The sequence below is a fragment of the Pomacea canaliculata genome, linkage group LG13, assembly GCF_003073045.1.
Source record: "Pomacea canaliculata isolate SZHN2017 linkage group LG13, ASM307304v1, whole genome shotgun sequence".
NCBI lineage: Eukaryota > Metazoa > Mollusca > Gastropoda > Architaenioglossa > Ampullariidae > Pomacea > Pomacea canaliculata.
The window spans coordinates 15,667,663-15,689,087 of record NC_037602.1 but is presented as its reverse complement, the minus strand read 5'-3'; the positions used below and the strand labels follow the sequence as shown (position 1 = coordinate 15,689,087).

The window sequence follows — 21,425 nt, the reverse complement described above, 5'->3', positions numbered from 1 at the left end:
TGATGGTGGCAGCAACAACATTTAGTTTTTCCTTTTTGGCGCACACAGGACTGTCCCGGAGGTCCCATCAAAACAATGGCAGTGAATAAAATGTAGGAACCAGGATTGTAGACAAGAGGTCAAAGGGTCAAGTCCACGAATGTTTACTCACTTAAATTCAGAATCTAGCAGCGAGAAAAATGGACGGTAGAGCAGAAAGCCCTGAACACCTGCACCTGGAGAATTCATCTAGCAAACGAAAACCCGCAGATATGGTGTTTGAGATCGTTAGAAGATAAAGAAGATAACAAAGGAGCACGAAGACAGAGAAACAGTCCAGAACAGCAGCAGGTGAACGCAACTAAAAGCGCAAAGCAACAATATTTAGGAGGCACCAAACACCAGACGAAAGTCCAAAGGATATCACAAAAAAGGAAACCCCCACAGAGAACAAGAAATGGGGATCGTGTTAAACGATGAATTACTAACGACCATAGTTTCTTATCTTCTCTCTTCTGTAGGAGGCAGCAGGTTGAGCTTTGTAGCCACGAAAGTCGGAGGAGTTGGAGGTGTCTCGTGCAGGAAGCGGAAGACAGCAGCCACGCTTGAAAGCGCGAAAACACTTAGCTCGATGGTCTTGTACCGGAAGTTGGCGGCACTTCAAGACATCTTTTCGCCGTCTTGTAACTCACTTTTCCAGGCGCCGTCGACATCGGACCCCCGCGCTGCTTGCACTTCACACCTCCGCAAGCTCTCGGTACGGCAACTACACTCGTTGGGTCACGTGGGTTGTCCCCTGTGCTGCTGCCACAACGCACTTTGACGGCATCAGAAAAAGCCCAACCAACCAGAAGCATGACAATAGGGGGGAGAGTGAGTTATACATGTGTACAAAGCCCTGCCTGTTTTTGTTGTTGCTACAAATAAATAAATTTCTCTGAGAGCACCTGAGTCGGGATTTCCTTGGCGACCTACTTTGTTGACCAGACATTTTTCATGGGAAGAGGGAAGGGTGTGAAGGTAGGGAGTTGGTTGTTTCCCTAGAAAAGTACTTCCCCGCTGGAGTGATCTCTACATACTACAGACGAGTTTCAAGTCCTACGTACCACGACCAAAGAGTTTGTAGTCGCCAGGACCGCTTGAGACAGTTTGACAGCTGACACCGACTTGACTAAACACAGTTCTTCACTGAAATCGTCATTCTAATACTAAGTATCTCGGTATCTGGTGCCTTCAAGCGGTAGAGTAGGAGTGTAGCACCGTTGAAAGAGGTAAGTAAATAAAAGCGGCGATGTTCGTCACACACTTAACAAGACCTTGAACCCCAATCACGAACCTTTGAAAAAAAAATACCTTGTTAAATCCCCCAAGACATGATAACGAAAGATCTTTTGTAGATAAGAGAACAATGTTTGAGGCTAGGAAGTGACGCAACAATTTTTGCAGTCGTGTATATGACGTCAGTTCCGCTTGTGAGATTTGCGAAGGAGGCAGGATGAAAGAACGGACGTGGCTCTCAGCGGGAGGAACTGAGTTCACCGTGACTAAAGCTTCCGCTGTGGCTACCAGGTTGGTGACGACAACAAAAACAAGTTATCACTCGATAGGAAAACTTGGTTGCCTCGTTTGTTTGTTTGGTGGGCATGTGCTTACTACCAGAAGAGGATGGAGGGCTTCCCCCAACACATCCCCAAACGAGATCTGAACTCAAGAACTTAGTGTTAGCATTATAGTATGGATGTGTATAGGTGGATTGCTGTCTGTCTGTCAAGACCAACGCCTAGCCTTTTGCGAAAGTGATCCGATGTTAGCCTCGGCGAGCATAAATAAAGAATGTGAATAAACCGGAAGCTTTGTCGTCTAATGCCTCGTTTTAGCAGTTAAAATGGTCTGCCAGCAGTCCAGTAATACAAGTTCGTGCATTATAGTGACGGCAAGAAAATCTACTACCACTGCGCTATCAAGCCGCCCATTTACAAAAAAGAAAGAAAAAAAAAAAAAAAAGTAGGAGCGGCTTTTTCTTTTCACGCTAGGCATTTAAATGTCGGCATCTCTGGTCTCTCATTTATTATGTGTTAAACTCGATACATCTTCTTGCGAGCCTGCTTGTCCACCTGTCTGTCTCCAGAAAAGTCTTTATAGTGAATCTGTATTAAAGAGAGTTTAAAGAAGGAGAGTGTGAGAGAAAAAAAAAAACCCAACAAACAAACTCGAAAAACATGAGAGAAAAAAAAAAAAAAAAGGGGGGGGGGGAGCGGGAGAGAACGAAAAACGACGGAAGCTATCCATGGGTCCCCCCCACTTCTTGCTGAACTTGCGCGAAGCAAGCGCCATGTTGGCAGTCTCGTGCCCGCGCGTGGGCCGTTGAGAGTTTGTGGAGGGAAGCTGTTGGCGACGACTGCCAGGAGCGGAGGGACTACTGTTTGTCTGCTGCACCCGCCCCACACCCCACACAGCCCACAGCTGTGCACGCGGCGTTGTGCTTGCGTGCGTGCGTGCAAGCGCACGCGCACGCATTTTGGTGCAAGATTTGGGGCCGTCAGCAAATGTACCGGTTGAAAAAAGACGCTTTCTTTTCACCTGAGTGTCAGCCGTGCGTTGGATTTACCGCAAAACGACACAAAGTGATACTAAACAGGAGGTAGTCGACCACAGGTGACAACGATGCTGCCATTAAGGTAAGGTTTGCTTTATTTATGTCTGTTATTCCAGGTTTTTTTGTTGTTGTCTTTTTACTGCCACTTGTTCTGATATTTATTGACAGTAACTTTCTATATCTGACATTCAAACGTTTGATGAAAGCTGGTCTTTGTCCCCTACTTAACATGGATAAACGTTTGTATTTTTGTCGAAATTGTTTGAGGTGTCTCGTGTTTTTCGTTCACTCGATAGAAGTTTACAGCGCCAGGTCACCTGCTTTTACTTTCTTTAGAGTTGTGTGGAGTTCACGGTTTGAATCGCTTAGCTGATCCCATTCAACCGAGGTGCTTGGAAAAGGGTATTCCGGCTTGAACGTATAATAATGCTCTAATGTCATCTGTAAAAGGATGAAAAGTAACAAAAAGTTCTTTTGATCAAAATATTACTGCCGTGTCGTGCCCAAGAAGATTCTCTCACGCACGCACGCACACACGACAACAAACACACACACACATATGACACACACACACACACAGTTTGGATCTCCGGCTACACACCCGTGAAACAGCGTGATCCATCTACATGTCATTAAACTGTACTGCTTTCATCCGGTGGAACTGAGAGACGTTTTTGAGGAGCCGAAGTAAACAACGGTCACTCAGTTTAACTGTCATGGCGTTTTGAAGAACTGGAAAAAAAAAAAATTCGCACGATCACTTGGTGTACCTGAGAAAGCGTTTTGAGGAGCTGACATACCCGCGACCAAAAGGACGAACAGCTGCACGGAAATCAACCAAACCGTGAAGTTCCAGTGATAGGTGTTGACTGTAGGCCCATCCCAACCCCTTGCCCCTATCCTTCCCCACCCAACCACCTCTCCCCCCTCAGCACCCTGAAAGGGACACGATGAAAGAGGTGTACTAAAAGAGGCCAGTGACTGTCCTGAAAAGAAATAAGCCCCAAACGTCGGTGCGTGGGCAAAGACCGAGACAGGCTGGTCCCCGAACCACCGATTCCCGTCAAACACCTACCCCTCTCCTTCCAGAGTCTCATCTAAAAACGTGTTTCACACCCACCCCCCTCTTCTCCGGCCAGAGAGCAGATAATAAATAATGTGCGACCTTTGAACTTGTGACGTCATGCGACCAACCTGACACAATCACTGTTCCGTAGGAACACGGCGTTTAATTTTTTTTTTTTTTTTGAATTTGTTTTTAACAGACGCAGGAATGTTTGAAAATGAAAGATAAAAAAGAAACATCTCCAGATACAGAAAGCCTCCATGTCAGGTTCCATCATGGTGTTGCTGCTTGCCAAACAAGATCATATGCCAAGGGGAAAGGGTCGTCGGTTGTAGAAGGTGGGGGAGGAGGCTAGGGAGTAAGGGGGTGGTGATGGTGGAGGGGGTGTTAAAATTGTAACGCATGCCGAGATAGTTTTCACTTGACGTACCCGGCCCCACGCTCCACTCGGCACCTCTCCCCACCTCACCCCAGCGATGGCGTACCTAGATGGCTGAGTCTCAGACACGCAGGATGCATTCTGGATCGCGTTTCAGAGCATGACGTGTGGCCAACACTTAGCAAACCACGAGGAGGAGAAATACATTATGGCTAGGACTCTGTCAAGCGGTTCATTTCTCACCTTCCTGTCTTTTCCTCTTGTCCCTCCTCTCCTACACATTTTCTTCACCCCGCCCCAACACTCTCTCCGTGTTTGGTATGCGTGTATGTACTTGGGGTGCGTTGTGTGGTTTGTTTTGTGAGCGTGTTGTGTGTACATCTTGCACTTTTCACATTTAAATGAGCCTCTTCTGATGCTGGCGATTCGATTTCCCCTAGCAGGATTCTTTCAATTATTAGCGAAACTTTGAGCCATCAGCAATTACTCTGAACGGAAATCGTTGAAAGAATCTTGTGAAAGGGTTGCACCCATCCGCATTCCCTCCACCCGCTTTTTTTTTAAAGACTCGGATACTCACCTGGTAGTCAGGTTCAGGAACAGGTAAAGGAATCTTTCGCATAAGTCAGTTTTCTCGACTTTACATCGGTGGCCAATAAAAATCCCATTAGCTCAAGCGTTTATGCTCCCTTTCATCTGACGAAGTTGGATGGATGGATGGGAGTATTCCCGCTAGGGTTATGGGATAACTGGGTATGTTTGAGATGCTTAGCATAGGTCTGTAAAAATTAGTGTTAATGGAATTACTGTACGGGTAGGGAGTGGGGTGCTTTTATTGCAGGTGTCCAGAACTTTTTGGAACAGTCTAAAATTACTCAAACAGACAAGACTCCTAACATCCCGCTATCTTCAAATTTAAATAAAAGCCTGCCTCCTTTTTGCACTGCGGTAGTGAGGGCTTCAACAGGCACAACACAACATGTCAGGATGGTAATAATGATAATAAGACAATCGGCTTATAAAACAAATACACACAGACACTTGCGCGCCTGCACACGCACACATCTATCATCAGCATGTTGGATATGTAATTCCACATTAAAAGCGATGTAAACATTTGAACGCTGAACGATGTTGACGCGGCTAGTCATTAAGCATGGAAAAGTTCGGCATTGTTTAGATGGAAAATAAAAGGCCAGGTTACAAGAAACACGTCTGAAGAGAGCCACAGTTATTAGGAGCAGGTCTCCTCAACGTAAACTTAATTCCAGGTAAGTCCAGGCAGATCGTTTTCAGAGGAGACGAGTCATCCATCTATTTGTCTTTTTCTCATTACTGCATGCACTCTGCTGCTTTCAATGGCCAGCAGGCGAAAGATGCTGCAGAAGATAGTCTCCTCCATTTAGCTGTGCATTTACCTGTGGAGACGAGTGAAGTGAGAGAAATGGTGTGGTGTGGGAAAGGGAGAGGTGATCCGGCACTTCATGCACTGAAAGAGCAGAAAGAAGATTTGTGAGATATCGCGTGAACAGTCGAGATAACGGGGTAGCTCTTGCAGTCCGGCATTAACGTCCCCGACATTATAGAATTGGATTACATGTGAATGTGCATACTACAGCTCCACATCCATCCTTCCTTCCATCCATGCATACAAACATCCATCAAGCATACCGATCTTTTTGAGTAAGAGACTGTGTGATTACGATTTAAGAAAATTTCAGTCTCTTGCTGACGTGCGTGTATGTGTGTAGGCGCCCGCCTGCGTGTGCCTGTGTGTGTGTGTGAGAGAGACAGAGAGAGAGAGAGATGAGCTTTGAGCAACAACTGTCCATAATATATCCATAAAAAAGTTCGTAAAAGAAACGCGATGTTTGTTTTTCTCGGGACTTCGAAGGAGTAAATTTCCCTGATGAAAGACAGATAAATTCAGGCTGGAGCGCATCGAAAGATATCTGACGACTATCGAGGAAGAAGTCATTCATTTTTAATCTCCTTATCTGAGGATGTGTGTGTGTGTAAGCTGCCTGACATTTAGGGCAGTGATCTACTTTATGGCACACAGAATAGAGTTTTAGTTCTCTTCTTTTTTCCCCTCTCTCTCTCTCATTTCTTCCCTCTCTCTCTCTACACACACACACAGAGCAGGCAGTGACACTGTCGTGCAATATGCACCTTAACATTGTACACATTCTAGTAATATTAACTGTGTGACTTCTGTAAGAGAGGGAAGGTGTGGCTAAGATGTATAAATAGGCATGTTAAGTCATGGGCAGTGCTGGCACTTGCATGACCTGTGACCCGAGTCAGTGTGACGTTTTTTAAATCACGACGTAATAACTGACGTAACATCTGACGTACTTGTCGCCTGCGTGGAACAAAGATGGCAACCGCAGTCACAATAGTTGCCAGAGTGTCTAATTATTTAATATCTGTTTTGGTGCAACGCCAATATTTTGATAAGATGCTGTTTCTGAATTCAATGGAGGACTCGAGGACGTAAGTAATTGTTATGAGAGACATGGTGTCACGGTAGGGTTATATTCCTGTGTTTTGCCTGGCAGTTCGCTGCGGTCGTCGAGTCAGCGGAATTCACAAAACCTGTTTTTCATGTCCTTTCCTGTTAGTTTTTGATTTAATTGGGTGTTTGTCGTTTAATGTTTTCCCGCACAACGCCCTCACATCTGTACAAACACCAGGCAATCCATTTTGAGCACGAGTGTCGAACACTCGAGTTGTAATCTGCGTTCACTCTCTCGTGAAGTGAACGAGCATGTGGCGAGATCGTGTTCTGCAGCGGACACGTGTCTAAGATTCCTAAGTTCCTGGAGATGTAGTGATCTTTTTAGTTTATTTGTTTGTATTCGCTTTTGTTTACATGTTTCAAGTGCATGGTGTTTTATTTGCGTCACGTCTTAAATTTAAATAAATATACAAGAAAACAGCTTAAAACTAACGCTGGAAATTTGAAAAAAATAAGTTGTATTCTCTCAGTTGTGTTAATTCTTTATTTATAATGGAGACGTTCTCTGCTTTTTACAAATAAGTTAATGTCATGGTTCTGTGGACTAGCGGGAAATGAAAGAGGATTTCGTTGAATGAAGGAATGAACAAAGAACAGGACCGCCAGAGGATCAGGTTTCTTTTGACAGTCAACTTGTTTTTAGGAATCATCGGTCAGTGACTGCCAAGGTGCATTCTTACGATACACGATATGCTGAGGATGGAATATGCTGCTGAAACACACCGGCAAAGGTGCGTGTGAAGTCGCTGTCACAATGCTGACTTTTGAATACGAGGACAACATGGTTCGTACCGGTTACTCCATAACCAGCATCCCTCCCACTTACACCCTCCCTCAGACTATTTGCGCGATGTGAGTAGAGAGAAACGGTGGAGGATGTGTGGAGGGTAGGTTGGGTGGGGTGGATGAGGGTAGCGGTCTAAGGTACGGTACGCATCCGGTACGACTGTGTTGTTGCTGCACCTTGCGTTTGGTGTCCTGCCTGTCCGCCACATGGTTGAAAGCTAAGCCGCGATAGCAGAAACAAAATGGAATCCAGTGGGGAACCCACAAAGCGGAGTAGAAAGAGGTAGAGAGAACTCGAACTTTAACAGAAGTAGGCCTGATATAAACCCTGAGCCCTTTCAAGGGGGAAGTGAAAAATAAAATTACTTACAGGTATAACAACCCTTTTAATTCATCATCATTATCATGATCATCGTCGATCAAAGCGTCAAGGGGAAGTGTAAAATAAACAGACATCTTTAGAACAACAAGATAACAAAAACGACAGCAATCATTATGATCAACATACAACTGAGCTTCAACACCAGTTGTTTTGCCTTTCAGTACATAAAGCGTGTAAATGAACAAGAAATAGAGATAGTAAGACAGAATGACAGAGAGCCTGAGAGAGTGGTATTGAAAGGGTGAGACCAAGGAAAAGAGAGTTACAGGAATGTCAGAGTTGGATTGAGAAAGGAATGAATGAGGGAGAGAGAGAAAGGGTGTGCGAATGAGAGAGTGAGAGCGGATTGAGAGTGAGATCGTGTGCTGTTCAGAATGTGAGTGAAAGCGAAATGGAGAATGAGAAAGAGCGTGAGAGAGAAAACGAGAGTGAAGGAGAGGGCGAGAAAGAGAGAATAAGGGAGGAGGGTGTCATTGATGACGAAAACACCTGACTCTTGTGGCTCGCTTTTCAAAGACTTTCTGGAAAGATTCTCTCTCTTTCTTCCATCACAGCCTGCGTCTGAGCTGGTTGCTGGCTTGAGCCTGATGACGGGTGGGAAAGTGTGTGTGGGGTGGGTAGGTGGGTGGGTTAGGGAGCTAAAGCTAACAAGACCGCTTGGAAACATCTGACCCCACTAGTAGTTGTAGCTAACAAGCCCAAGACCTGACAGCTGGCAACGCCACCCGGAGGACAGGACAGGAAGGAGAGTTGTAAGTTCGAAACCACTGCAGTCTGAAATGGTTAAAACGTCTTGGATGCATTGCTTCGTTGGATCTTCGAAACTAACAGACTGGCGAGTTGTGGTTTGTTGTCATACAACATTTATTTGTATTGCATCTTTCATCCGACAAACACAGAGCGTCAGAGAATGTATAGTTCTAGAAGGATCCCGAGAGACAGTAAGGTATGCGAAAAACGCAGTTCAAACCAAAATAAAACACAATGTTCACTTTTGCTGTTGGCAAAGGGCGATCATTTCTACAGGTCCTCGAGTGCAAATACTAACTGCTTCATCGGTTCAGATGGAAGGGGTGACAGTTTGACAAGTTGAAGCAAGAAGGGTTAGGACGCCCTTATTGCAAAGGTAAGAAAAAAGGTTAAAGGGTCACACAGTCTAGTGTACACGTGGCTGAGCATGTCCAGAGCGTGCCACTGCAAAGGGTACAGACAGAAAATAAATCCCATCACAACACGACTTACAAAAACGGAAAATGAAAGACATCCTCTGCCCACTAGTTTTGGTTCTCTAGCAAGACATGCCTCAAGGCTGGTGGTGGTACCCACAATTTTCACTAGATCCAAGAAGAGGCCATTGCCAGTCTGATTGTTAAGGGAAAGGCATCCCCAGGAACACACAACTCGTCCGAAATAAATTCTTACGCCTACCTTTAATTACAGTCTAATTCTTTGAAGGGCTGGAGCTGTTACTGCGTTCAGGTGTAAGGGACTTGGGGTGATGTTAGCCTTTGGGTTGAGCGCTCCACTGCAAAAACTGAAGGTCGCTGGCTCGGACCTGAAGCTAATTAACTCCTCTTGTCCACCCAGCTGCTGCTTTGCAGGAATGAGTATCTGATTTATCAGGGGAAGTAATGATGGTGGAAGGAGAAAGTTGGGCTCCGCCTTCCACATGTCGTGGTCTTGACACGGTGAACCACTTGCTGTTCACTAATGGCCTGTAGGCTATGGGACCCATTCATTATTTTGACCATTGCTTTTTAGAGGCGCCACAAACGCAGTGGAAAGTGATAGAGGATGAAGTTAATGCAATCAGATGCGTTGTATGTTTTGTAAGCGAGATTCTATCAATCATATTTTTTTACATTTCCAACAGAAAACGATTTTCGCGTTGAACTGCATACAGATGCTTAGTTTTGTTATTCGGTGCAAAAACCGTTCGTTTCTAAGGGATTCTGTGTTCGTTGGTCTTAATTCAAAACGAATTACATCCTATTTACTATTCACTTGTTGCTTATTCTGTCCTTGTGTGTGAGAGAGAGAGAGGGCCTGCGCACTTGTTTTTAGTAAAACACAAAAATGCGCCATTTAAGCTACGAAAATTGGGGGTGGAGACTGACTTTTAAGTATTTGTATTAACATACGGGTCTTTTGGAAGCAAAAGAGCTACAGATTTGTCCTGTTTTGTATCATCTAACATCAGACACACAAACACGCATTTACACCTTCACATGTACCCACCTACCCAGATACTGAACCTGTTTGTACTTTGCCCTCTACACACACACTCTCTTTCACTCTTGCGAATGTGTGCGCGCGCTAGAGATGATATTCATCAAACCCAGTTACCCCTCCCACCCAATAACCACCCTCCATCTTCCTCAATGCTGCTTTTGATGGACAGGGAAACATTGAAGTAATTAGCGTTTCCTGGCACGTTTCTCCCTCAGACATAAATTTGATCTCCTCCGACTCGGCCAGCACGTGTCTTCTTCATCGGAGCAATACACTAACCCATCTCTCCATCCTACAACGACTCGCAGCCTGACTTATTGGCTCTCTGGCAGCTGCCTGCCTGACTCACTCGTCTGTCATTCTCCCAAGTGACTGGTTGACGGGCTGGTTGGCTGGTTGCTGACTGGTTGACGGGCTGGTTGGCTGGTTTGCTGACTGGTTGACGGGCTGGTTGGCTAGTTTGCTGACTGGTTGACGGCTGGTTGGCTCGTTTGCTGACTGGTTGATTGGCTGACGGTATGACCTGGGGATCGGACTGACTGACTGACTGGTTTACTAGTTTGATGTTTGTTTGACTGGCTCACTAGTTGACTGACTGCTTAACTGGTTGTCTGGCTGGCTGACTGGATGGATGTTGACTGATTAGACTGACTTTTTGTCTAGCTGGCTGGCTGGCTGGTTGACTCAAACCTGTTGCCACACAGCGTGCATAGTACATTAGAAAATAAGGGTAAGCAAGGTTATCGGTCAAAGAACATATCCAAGTGTGAAAGGAGTCTCATGCTTTCCAATAATTATAAGGACAATTAAAATGTAAAAACCCTTATTTATAAATTCAAAAGAAAGGCCCATGAGAAAGAAAATTGAAAATTGTAAGTCTGTTTAATTTTTTCGATAGGAATGCCACAACGATGTAACTCAATTCAACTGACAGCTATATTGTATGTCACATTTAAATTCATTTCACGATTTAAAATCAGTAAACAAACTGTTATTACCATATAATTACAGGCATGACCAGATGTGAAAAACGAAAGTTAGGATAAATATGTAGACAAGTGCTGTTTGTGTGTGTGTTGTGCCTGTATGCAATTAATTGTGTGTATACGTTCAAAATTGTGTGCATACAAGTGTGTCATTTAATGGGGATATCTTTGCATGTGTGAATTACGAGTGTGGGTTGGGTGGCTTGCAGGTTGAGAATGTCTGGGAACACGGGATTATCAGGAGTAAACAAAAGGTGACGTCAAAGCAGGGGGCAAAGGTAACAGACCTCATGGTGTACCTTGCGACTTCTCATCCTCTTGGAAGTATTAAATATGCGGCAGGTATCGCCAACCTTCAAAACTAGCCGTTAGAGACATTGTTTGGAAATGGGTGGGGAGACCTTTTCTCTAATAAACTGTTCATACTCATCCAGATCGCAGTCTGCCAGAATGAGTTGTGAGCGGGTGGGACTGCCTCATTAGTGATACGTCTGGGCATACACCCAAGACCAGAATATTGCAGTGCTGCAGAGATACCACACCACTGGTCGCCAAGAACGACATGAGGTTATTCATCTCACAGACATCAAGAAAAAAAAAAAATAAAAATAAAAAAATAAAATAAAAAACATGTTCCCTAAGGCCGCCAGGCGTATGACGAGAAAACTGCATTTTCTCTCCCCAGACTTATTTTCATTTTGGCAAGCGCGGAAAGCCAACTAACCAAACCAGTCAGACCTTACGAATTTGCTCTTGGAGGGGGAAACGACTGGATTGAAATTTAATGCCGATCTATTTTGAGGAACACACGAGGTTTTTACTTTGGCAGCGTCCAAGGTGAAGATCACAGCAGCATCTCTTGCAATGAGTCTTGTAATCGGAACAAAGCTTCCACACTTACAGCAAAAACCTGGCGCGTGTTTTTCTGTACAGGTAGGTGTCGTTAAATACTGCAGACACTCACAAGTGTTTTATGATATTATTCTGAAACGACTTGGGGGCTGTGTCGAAGTCCTCCAGCAGATGCTTCGCAAAAATCCTTAGAATGTCAAGCAGTGAACAGACGAAGGTTTTGCAATCTATTCCATCATCGTACTGGTGATGAGGGTTAGTTATTCTGTCTAGGGACGAAGTTGGTAATTTTTGGGAGTCTAGTTCTGCTGCTGGCAAATTACCTTTCTGCACTTCCGGCCAGTTTCTCTGTCATCATTTTTTTACTGTAAATCGAAGTCGCCTGAGCATCCGGCTAACGATAGTAACGATAACAAATGGCGGGCTGGGAAACTCGTCAGTTGATAGCCTATGGCAACAAAACGTTTGGTTGTCCAGAATCTAGACTGGGAATAAAATCTGTATTTTATTTCTTCTTAACATTTTCCTTGACATGAAAAGGGTGGGTGAATGTCAATGATGTCCTTCTTGTTCGGTGTGGGAGTGGGGTAGCTAAAAGCAAGTCTACTGTGAGGCTTTGCCATGAACTTTGTAGGAGTCAAGTCAGTGTGTTGGCGGATGCACGGACCTTTCACGTCTCTGTACCCCAGAGCATCTTTGCCCCGACTTATCCAGCAGTAAAACATCATATACAGAGTCTAGACACCGCCTTACAACTTCGAAAAAGACGCTTTTTCTTGAGTTTTCCCCTAGACTAAGGGCAACGACATGTCCTTTCTTCCGAACCCCTTGGCGGTGTTTACAGACAGTGGGGTGAAGACCTTGGCTAGACGTCACGCAGGAAAGGGAATTCTCGTTCATCCATCACTAGATAATAATACAAAAACGGTTTTACCTCGATTAGACAAAGTTACAACAGGATTGATTCAGAGGCTACGTCGGTACACGCTCACCAACATGACGATTAACCCCTAAATGATCGCCAGTATCGAGGTGTTCCCATCCCGACTGTATAAATACTCTCGTCACTTAGAGCGCAGGGATGTTCTTTTTTAACCCTTTATACCAGACCCTGGTAGTACAGTCACAGTCACCCATTCTCATTTCAAACAGCATGTAGTATGTCATGTTGGAGTCTGGACATGAACTGGTCCGTGACAACCTAATCGAAATCTTGCTGCCATGTCGAGTTTGTGGCCAAAAACAACATCGCCATCTTGATGTTGGTGACGGGTCACGTGTCACAGACTCTTTACATCGCAACGTTTGGGGCAGGCTAGAAAGGGAATAATTTCTTGTGAGTTATTCTATGGAAACAGTCACCACAAACACACAAATACAGCAGCACCCATGCACACATCCAAAGAGACCCGACTCTTGTAAATTGTTTGATTTTTAAAAAAACTCAAAAGAAAGGAAAGCTACCATGTATATTCACTCTATACTATTTTTTTCATAAAAAGAACGACAGCTATATTTAATTAGCATGTTAAGGGATCACAACACATTTCCACTCCCTGTGATCTCAAATGCTTAGTTATGCCTTTAAATCTCAAGGGAATTTGTCATTACTGTTTCTTCAAAGGCAGTTCCTGCCGCTGCTTTTGTTAACGGTAGAAGCTCACGCGCACCAACGTAAGCAAATGAGCTAAATTTAGATTATTGCATCAGGGAGAGGAATAAAAGAGAAGGAGGCGAAGTTTGGAATGAAAGGGAGAGAAGAATATTACTTGCGCCTCGTACAGAAACACAGAAATTATTCTCCTCACAAAATAGAAGAGGGATGAGGAGCTGCAGAAGAGAAGAAGAAAACGATGACGATAATGGTGATGATGGTGATGATGGCTCCATATGTTCTGAACACGTAGCAATGTTGCAAGATCTGCAGAGAGGCACTGCGCCTGCGCAGTGGATGGCTGGGTCATCAAGCGCTGTGCCCCCGATGGTGGACACGTCATCAGTTTGGAGGAGGGCACAGCAAAACTGGCTGCACCCCTCTACTCCCACTCAGCAACAACCACCACCATCCCCACCGCCCCGTTCCTTCCTTTTATTTGAGGTCAGAGTCATGAAAAATTAGTGTCAAAACATTAGCACCTCGAGAATCCACAACGTGTCTACGTGTTGGTAATCTTTGAGCGTGGTTTCTAATGGCTTTTCTTTTGTTCGGTCATGAAAGAATGATGGGGTGAAATAAAAGTTTCGGGGTGAGGTGGAGTGGAGCGGGATTTGCTTTACAACCTGGGAAACACGTTTACTAAAAAAAGGGGTAAGAGATACGTTTCCTAGTAATCTCACCTCATTCCCTGCAATGAACAATTCAAGTCTTACACTATGGCTTCATTTTCTGGGTTTGGATGATTTAAAATCATAGTAAGGAAGGTATTTTTGTTTTACTCTATTCATTACATTACAGATGTATATAAATAAATGAGTTGTGCCGTTTACGGTGTACATGTACGAATGTGAAGATGAACATCCCAGAAGTGATGCATGCATTTAAAGCAAGGGGTATATATTTGAACATGACTTCCAGCAACATTAGATTACTAAGTAATTAATACTATAATTAAATTATTGTTTATCCTTTCTAAATTTTTCTGGTGACAAAGAATCAGCAATTCTAAACGTTTATGAAGAGCTATCGTCGATTAGGGCTGCGTTACCTGAGCGTTCTATCTCCTTTTCAGTTAAAAGAAAAGTCTATAAATCTATGAGAGAGAACGTGCGCAACGAACACTAAGTAGGGACAGATAAGACAACATGCAACATCTGAAACATCCGAAAAACTTTCTGATTTATCACTCCTGGCGTCTGTTGCTTTTTGTTTGTTTTGTTTTTTTAAAATTCGTTTGGGAGATGGGGTTGTGGCATTTGCTGCCACAAAAGTCCAAATTGTTTTCTCCACACCTGGGGCATTGTCTACGTTCAAGAAAAAAAGTCTGAAGTTCTTATCGGTCTATATTAATGCCATTCATTCCCACACAAAGTCTAAAAGCAGTTTTTCTCTTCCTGGATTTTCTACATGGAGATGCTTTGTAGGCGTTACTTAACCCGGATCAACATTAAACTGAGGTCAAGGAACAGCATGATGTTCTTGTAAATAGGAGAATTAGTTCTAATTCTTTGGCTGGAGTCAGGGAGGAGACTGCTAGAATCATATGCACACCTGTGGTAGTTACGATTTTATGTAGACATGTTAATTGTTTCTCAAGACTTAATTGGTCAGTTGGTCTATTTGCGTGCCTGAATGATTCTTTTTTTCTCTCTTCAAGGCTTAAAAAAAAACCCGAGCAGCGATTATTTTGTTGGCTAAAGTTTCATTCTGTCATATTCTTGATAACAGAGCCTCCATTTATCGAGATGGCAGCTGTTGCCCATAGAAACCTGTATTTGCCAGACCATTATTGTTTGCAGCATCGATCTCGACCTGGCGAGGGAAAGCTTCCGAGGATAATGTGAGATAACCATCGCGTTTGTCATCTTAGGTGCGTTTGCAATTGTATGAAATATGTGCACGTGCTATATGATGCGAGAGAAGACGTGCACGTGCGTGTGTGTGTGTGAGTGCGTGTTTATGTTCGCGTGGATATTAAGGATGCGCACACGCCCATGTTCATACGTGTTGTATCTCCGCGGCTGGACCACCAGGGTTCGGTTCTGTCAGAGAATGGCCTACTCCTGTGGAGCTTTTATACCTCGATAACGCACGAAGAAGACATTCGTGGGAAGACTTTCAAACCGACCCAACAAGAAGTTTTACTCACACCCCGGTCACCACTGGCGCCTGCTTCTAACCACAAAACGCAAACATCAGCTTTGGGATGCGGTGAACAGGCTCGAACTCATTTTTTCCCCACAAAAACTGACTGATATACACCCCCGAAGCCCTCGTGCGATGCGTGGTTTCATGAATATGAAATACGCTTAATACCCGTGAAAGCACCGCAATTCCCGGGGCGGGGTTGGGGGTGGGTATGGGGTGACAACACTGGAATGTCAAAAGTGTGCAGCATGCTTTGGGGGGGGGGGTCCCCTGAACGACTGTTGCACCGAACTAGATGTTCTCCACGGCCCGCCGCTTAATGTTGTTGTCCGATCCTCTTCATTCTGTCGACGAGGGGTTGGCGGTGGGAGTTGAGTGTAGAATTCCTTCTCCCTCCTCGGTCGTCCGCAAACACACTGCGTCGCAGGCTGCGCTGACCTCTTGACTCCGCCATTCAGACGCAGCAAATCTCAGCTCGGGTGGCGCTTTAAAAATGTACGAGTCAGGCATTTCCACTCGTGTGCAGCGCCGCCGAGCTACCGACTCGACCCAAGAGATTTTTTTACACAACTGCGGTAACCTCTTGTCACGGGGCGAGTTATGCGACAAGTTCGTGACACTGTGGGGGAAAAGTGCTTACATCAGCCCTTTCTCCGTTCCTCCCGTCTCTCTCTCTCATGCTTGGTGTATGTGTACGTGTGTATGCGTGCGGTTATTGTGTGTGCGTTTGTGTGTGTGTACGTGTGTGTGTGTGTGTGTGCGTGCGGGAGATTATGTATGCGTTTGTGTATTGTGTGAGTGTATGCGTCTGTGTGATTTCTTGATGCTTTATTCGTGTTTACGTGCCTGTGTTTGTGTGCACTTGTTAGTGTGTCGTTTATTTGTGTGAGAGTGTGACTGTGTGCGAGTGCATGTGTGCGTATGTGTGATCTCGTGTGTGTGTGTTTATACACATTTGTGTTTGAATATACTAAAACCTGACTCACAGACAGCGACGGAGCGTAAACTGTAAATTCAGAAGCAGTGAATATTTTTTTAAACATTCTACAAAACTCGACAAAAACTATTTGCAATTTCCTGAGCCGGCATCAGGAATATGCGAGCAGATAACTCGTTCCATCTCTAACCCATCCACCCTTCTTCCCTCCTCCGACAGTTTGCAAGCCAGTGATGTAGTTCAGTCAGAGACTATGGCTTTGTGTGCGACTTTATTCGAGCATTATCCTAGAGTAAACTCCTTTCCCCTTTCTCCAACCCCACGAATACCTCCCGAAATATGCACTTGCTGAAGAGAAGAAGTTCGGATAACATATACGAGTGTTTGAGGGTCAGGTGCAGAGTCAGGCTTGCACCGTGACGAATTCAGACGAGCCTGGCTCGACAAGTCAGAGATGGGGGTTCCAGAAGGGAGTGAGGGAGGGAGAAGGGGGAACAACGTGTCCCGTGTTGTCAGCGGTGCGCGAGGTCAAAGGTTGGCGTGACGCCATGCGGCAGGAGACTGAAGAATCTCAGTCACTTGTATCAGCCCTGCGGTTGTGCCGCATCAGCTCTTGCTACTTTGCATTTTGGAATGAGCTTTGAAATTCCCCTTTGCATAACTTTTGCCTTTTTGCTGTCTTGTTTTATTTCTGTCGTTTCTTTTCTTTCCCTCTCTTTCTCTTTCTCTTTTTGCTTTTCCAGTTCTCTCTTTCTATCTTTTCTATCATGCAGATGATGATGGCCTAGAATTAATTAAATAATCCTATTAATATGAAAGTAGTGCGGGCAGTCCAATCTTTGAAGAATAACAAAGCAGGGCCAACAATACCTCAGATTCCAACCAGATGCTTCTTGAGCAGTTTGACTGGTTTGCATTAGACATCAAGCCATTGCCAGGACCCGTACTGTGCAAGATTCATCCAGGTGAATGCTCCTCTTAAAACAAGCATATCGTCAGTTAAGGAGAATTCAGATGTAAGTGTCATAACAGCTCAATCAGGAGTTCGATAACACTGGATGGTAGGAGGGAAGAGCAGTGAAGCTGAGAGCGTGGTTTACTTCAAAAGCAATTTGATAACCTTACGACACTACTCGACGGAAATTATAGGAAGATTTTCTTAATAACCCTTTATAAAAAGAAAAATTGCTGAAGTTTTCTGGTTTTCTGCAGCAAAGTTTGCCCCGCAAGATCAGCGAGGACGTGTCTCTATTTGAAAACAAAGTGTGACATGTTTGTAAACTTCTGTCATCTAGAGATACTTTGACAACAAGAGGTCAGTGGGAGACAAAATGTGACATTATTTACGAGAGAAAATGTTTATATATATATCCCTACACACCATGATGTCAGCGTGAGACCACACATGACATGATCCAAAATCTTGCTGCCATGTCTAGACAAAGAATTAAAAAAAAGGACGAGAGGGGAAACTTAACTCGACTGAATGCAAGCAGAAAGAATTTACCTAGACAGATCGAGCTCTTCACTTGGCTCCAGACACAATCTTGGCTGCGAGTATGGCTTAAGAGCAGAACAGGAGCTTGGATCAGACTCTTGACGATGAGCAGAGAGAAAAAGTTGCAGCGATTGGGTGCAGATGCGACTTCAGAGGACTGCCAGCGCCTTCTCGCCATTTTTTCTCTTTTGGGTGGGAAGGAGGGGAGGTCAGACGAAGCCTGACGATGACTAAATTAAACAGAGAGAGAGAGAGCAAAATAGTTGTGGTTTGGGTCACTTCACAACGGCCATGGCCAGAACGCCATCGTGCAACCAGCTGAGCCAGCGCGGCAAGCCAGCAGCCAGGAGTCTGGCGAACACATCGCTATTGTCGTCTCCCCGCATGGGCATCTTTCATCAACCCCACGGGTCTTCGCAGTTTTTCTTCCTGTCTTCCCCCACAACCTCCCCTGTCCTGTACCCCACAACCAGGAATTCTAGGCGTGCCCAGACCCCCTCCGCGTTAACCCCTTCCCCCTCCCATCACTCCCTCACCCCCCAACGACACTATTGTGGACGGTTGGTCATACTAACTTTTGGCATGCAACCTGATACACAAAAAGAATTTTTAAAAGTTGCAGGCGGTCTGCCAGTATGATGTACGCTTGAAATAGATAAGCAGGTAGACAAGGCCGGAAAAGATAAATGTATGGCAGGAAACATGGAGAGGGGAGGGTGGAGGAAGACGGAACGACAATCTGCGAGAGGAGGGGAGGGAAGAAGGGAGACAATGGCTGGTTGTATTGTTCCCGGAAGGTGGCGCACTGCACAAGACTTGGGGCTCGCACTCGACGCGATTGTGCAATGTTTAAAGAAAGAAAGGAGCGAGAGAAAAAGCTCGGCACACAACAGCCCGAGTGGATCCTGTTATCAGGCTAGGAGGCGGCGGGCAGCCAAGTTATCCTCCGTGGTGCGCGTGAGGTAACACCTGCGTTTGTCAGGGTTAGTCGGGCAGTCTGCACATTCATGCACGCACGCACGCATCAACACACTCGCACTCACGCATGCACACACGCGCCCAGACTTATTAATGACAGAGAGATTTCCAACACCCACTCCTGGTGAATGTAAGCAGAAAAGAAAAAGGGAGGTAAGGTTTCTCCCTCAAAATTAATCTTAATTAATTGGTTAATTTTTTTAACATATTTACAAAACATACACAAGCAGGGAAGAGGCTTGAGTCGCAGGCTTTCGCTCCTCAGCCTGATGGAAATAACTATTATCTGCGAGTAAGTAACGGGCACGAAAGAGGTCAAAGGTTATACGTGATGCAGTTGGTCAATGGTCGAGTTGGGGGAAAGGATGGGGCCTTCAACAGTACAATGTTATGTTAGAATGTTGTGTTAGCCGAACTGAAGCAAGACCTGCAAAGTTGCAGAACATGTGTTGTCTGTAAAAAAAAAAAAAAAAAAAAAAAATAAAAAAAAAAAATACAACAAAAAAAACAAAACAAAACAAAACAAAAAAAAAAACAAAAAAAAAAAAAACGCTTAATCACAAAAACATTCGTTCATTCATTCATCCCTTGTCTAGTAGAAATATTCTTTTAAAAAATTCGTGTAAAAATTTATCAATTAAAGATCAAAATTTCGAGCAAAATTCAAACATTTTTTAAATCTGTACATGCACAGAAAAGCATTAAAAACAAAACAAAACTTCTATTACCACCGCTTTATAACAACTGCTTCAGGTATTAAACATCTTTATAACTTTTGGAAACAAGACAATGTCCTTGAGTGTCTCATGTTGCCCCCAGGACAACAACTTATCCCTGGATGATAACTACGGCCCCAAACCAAAACACTTCGATCTCTGTTTCTTGCAGGCTGATCGATCGTATCAGAAAATTCGGTTATTTATTGATTTAATTACTTCTTTTCATGCTCCTCTCAGTGATTTATTTCTCGGGTTAATTTGTTTTTTTCCCATGTTTCTGTCAGTACTTTATTTACTTGGTTTGTCCAATACTGTTTTCAGTTCTTAAATCATTCAATTTAGGCGATTAATTTATAGCAGTATTGATTATTAGTCTTGTGATCGATGCACAGATTATTCAAACGCTATTATCAAAAGTCCTTTGGCGATTTGTATTTGTTTCGGAGTGATATTTTAGGCGTAAATGATGTTGAAAATATTGTAAAAAGTGTGTATTAGTGTCGTAATGTTGCCTTTTATCTGTTGAAACCACAGGGCAGTGGCGGTGTTTCTGGTGCCGGCGTTTGTGATCTCAATTCCAAAGGTAAGCAAATACTGCTGACCACAATCCAGGATAGACAGATAATGCCACTTACTCATTCACTCATGCACGCACACTAGCACACAGTCCCTTATTCGTTGACATTGATTGACTCATTGAATGAATGACTGATTCTTTTCTCTCTCTCGCTGATTGACTGACTCATTCACTTACTAATTGACTCATTCTCAGATTCATTCGTTGACTCACTCACAAGCATGAAGGGAGAAACGGAGACAAGGATTGTTTCACTCGTTCACTCAGAGATTCACTCCTACCAACCCACTAACTCACTCCCTCTCTCGCGCTTTTACATACCAGAAACAAAAGCCGGGTTTTTCCTCTTTGAACTATTGTCTTCGTTATCCTATTTCCCAAAAATTCTTTCTCTATTATACATCCTTTCTCTTCTCTCTGTGCGTAGCTACTGTTTTCCTACAAGAAGATGACTTATGGCTGTTGTTGTCATGCTCTCTTTATGATCCAGGCTATATTGTCTATTTTTAGAACACCCCTCCGAGTTTGCGCAGAGCCAGAGAGAGATTGCATTGATGAAATCTGCAAACCTTCCCTGCTCACTTTCTTACACCCCCCTTTGCTCTCGTCCCCTTGTCCCTCCCTTCCAGCACATTTCTCTCACTCCATTACTCTCCTTCCATTCCTGTCTCTCACTTCCCCCTCTTTCTCTTTTTTTACACTCTCTCGACTTTCTGCTATCCACCTACGCGCAAAAGTTTACCCCCCGTCTCGTCTGGCGAATCGTTCCATCTCCGTCTTTGCGTATCATTTTCCTTCATTACATAACCTGTCTTTCCTTTTTTTTCTCTCTCTCTCTGGCCTTCCTTGCACCTTCAACTTATCGCCCTTCACATCTCCAGCTTCCTGCTGTATCCCCTCCACCTACCCTCCCTTTTTAAAAACTCCATTGACGCATTCACGTTCATAAGCGATGGCTGACTTTTTTGTTTTTTCGCAAAGCATAGCCCCATATTCTGGAAACATCTTCGGTTGAAGAACTCCATATCCGCATCACAAGCAAAGACGAGTGGATTGCGATCACTGACATTGGTATTCCGGGTGCTCTGCCAACCGGAAATGATGTTAGGCCAAGGTCGTTAGTAAAGATCTT

The 21,425-nt window shown here is 44.3% G+C and overlaps 1 protein-coding gene across 1 annotated transcript in view; it reads left to right on the top strand.

Annotated features, from left to right (window-relative positions):
- The first annotated feature begins 2,194 nt into the window (after positions 1–2,194).
- The window catches only part of LOC112554480, a 43,350-nt gene continuing 24,119 nt past the window's right edge, over positions 2,195–21,425 (top strand). Inside the window, exons 1-2 of the mRNA XM_025222261.1 lie at positions 2,195–2,657; positions 20,251–20,299. Of these exons, the coding sequence (XP_025078046.1) occupies positions 2,644–2,657; positions 20,251–20,299 (63 nt within the window). The 5' untranslated portion in view covers positions 2,195–2,643. The remainder of the gene's footprint in view (positions 2,658–20,250; positions 20,300–21,425) is intronic.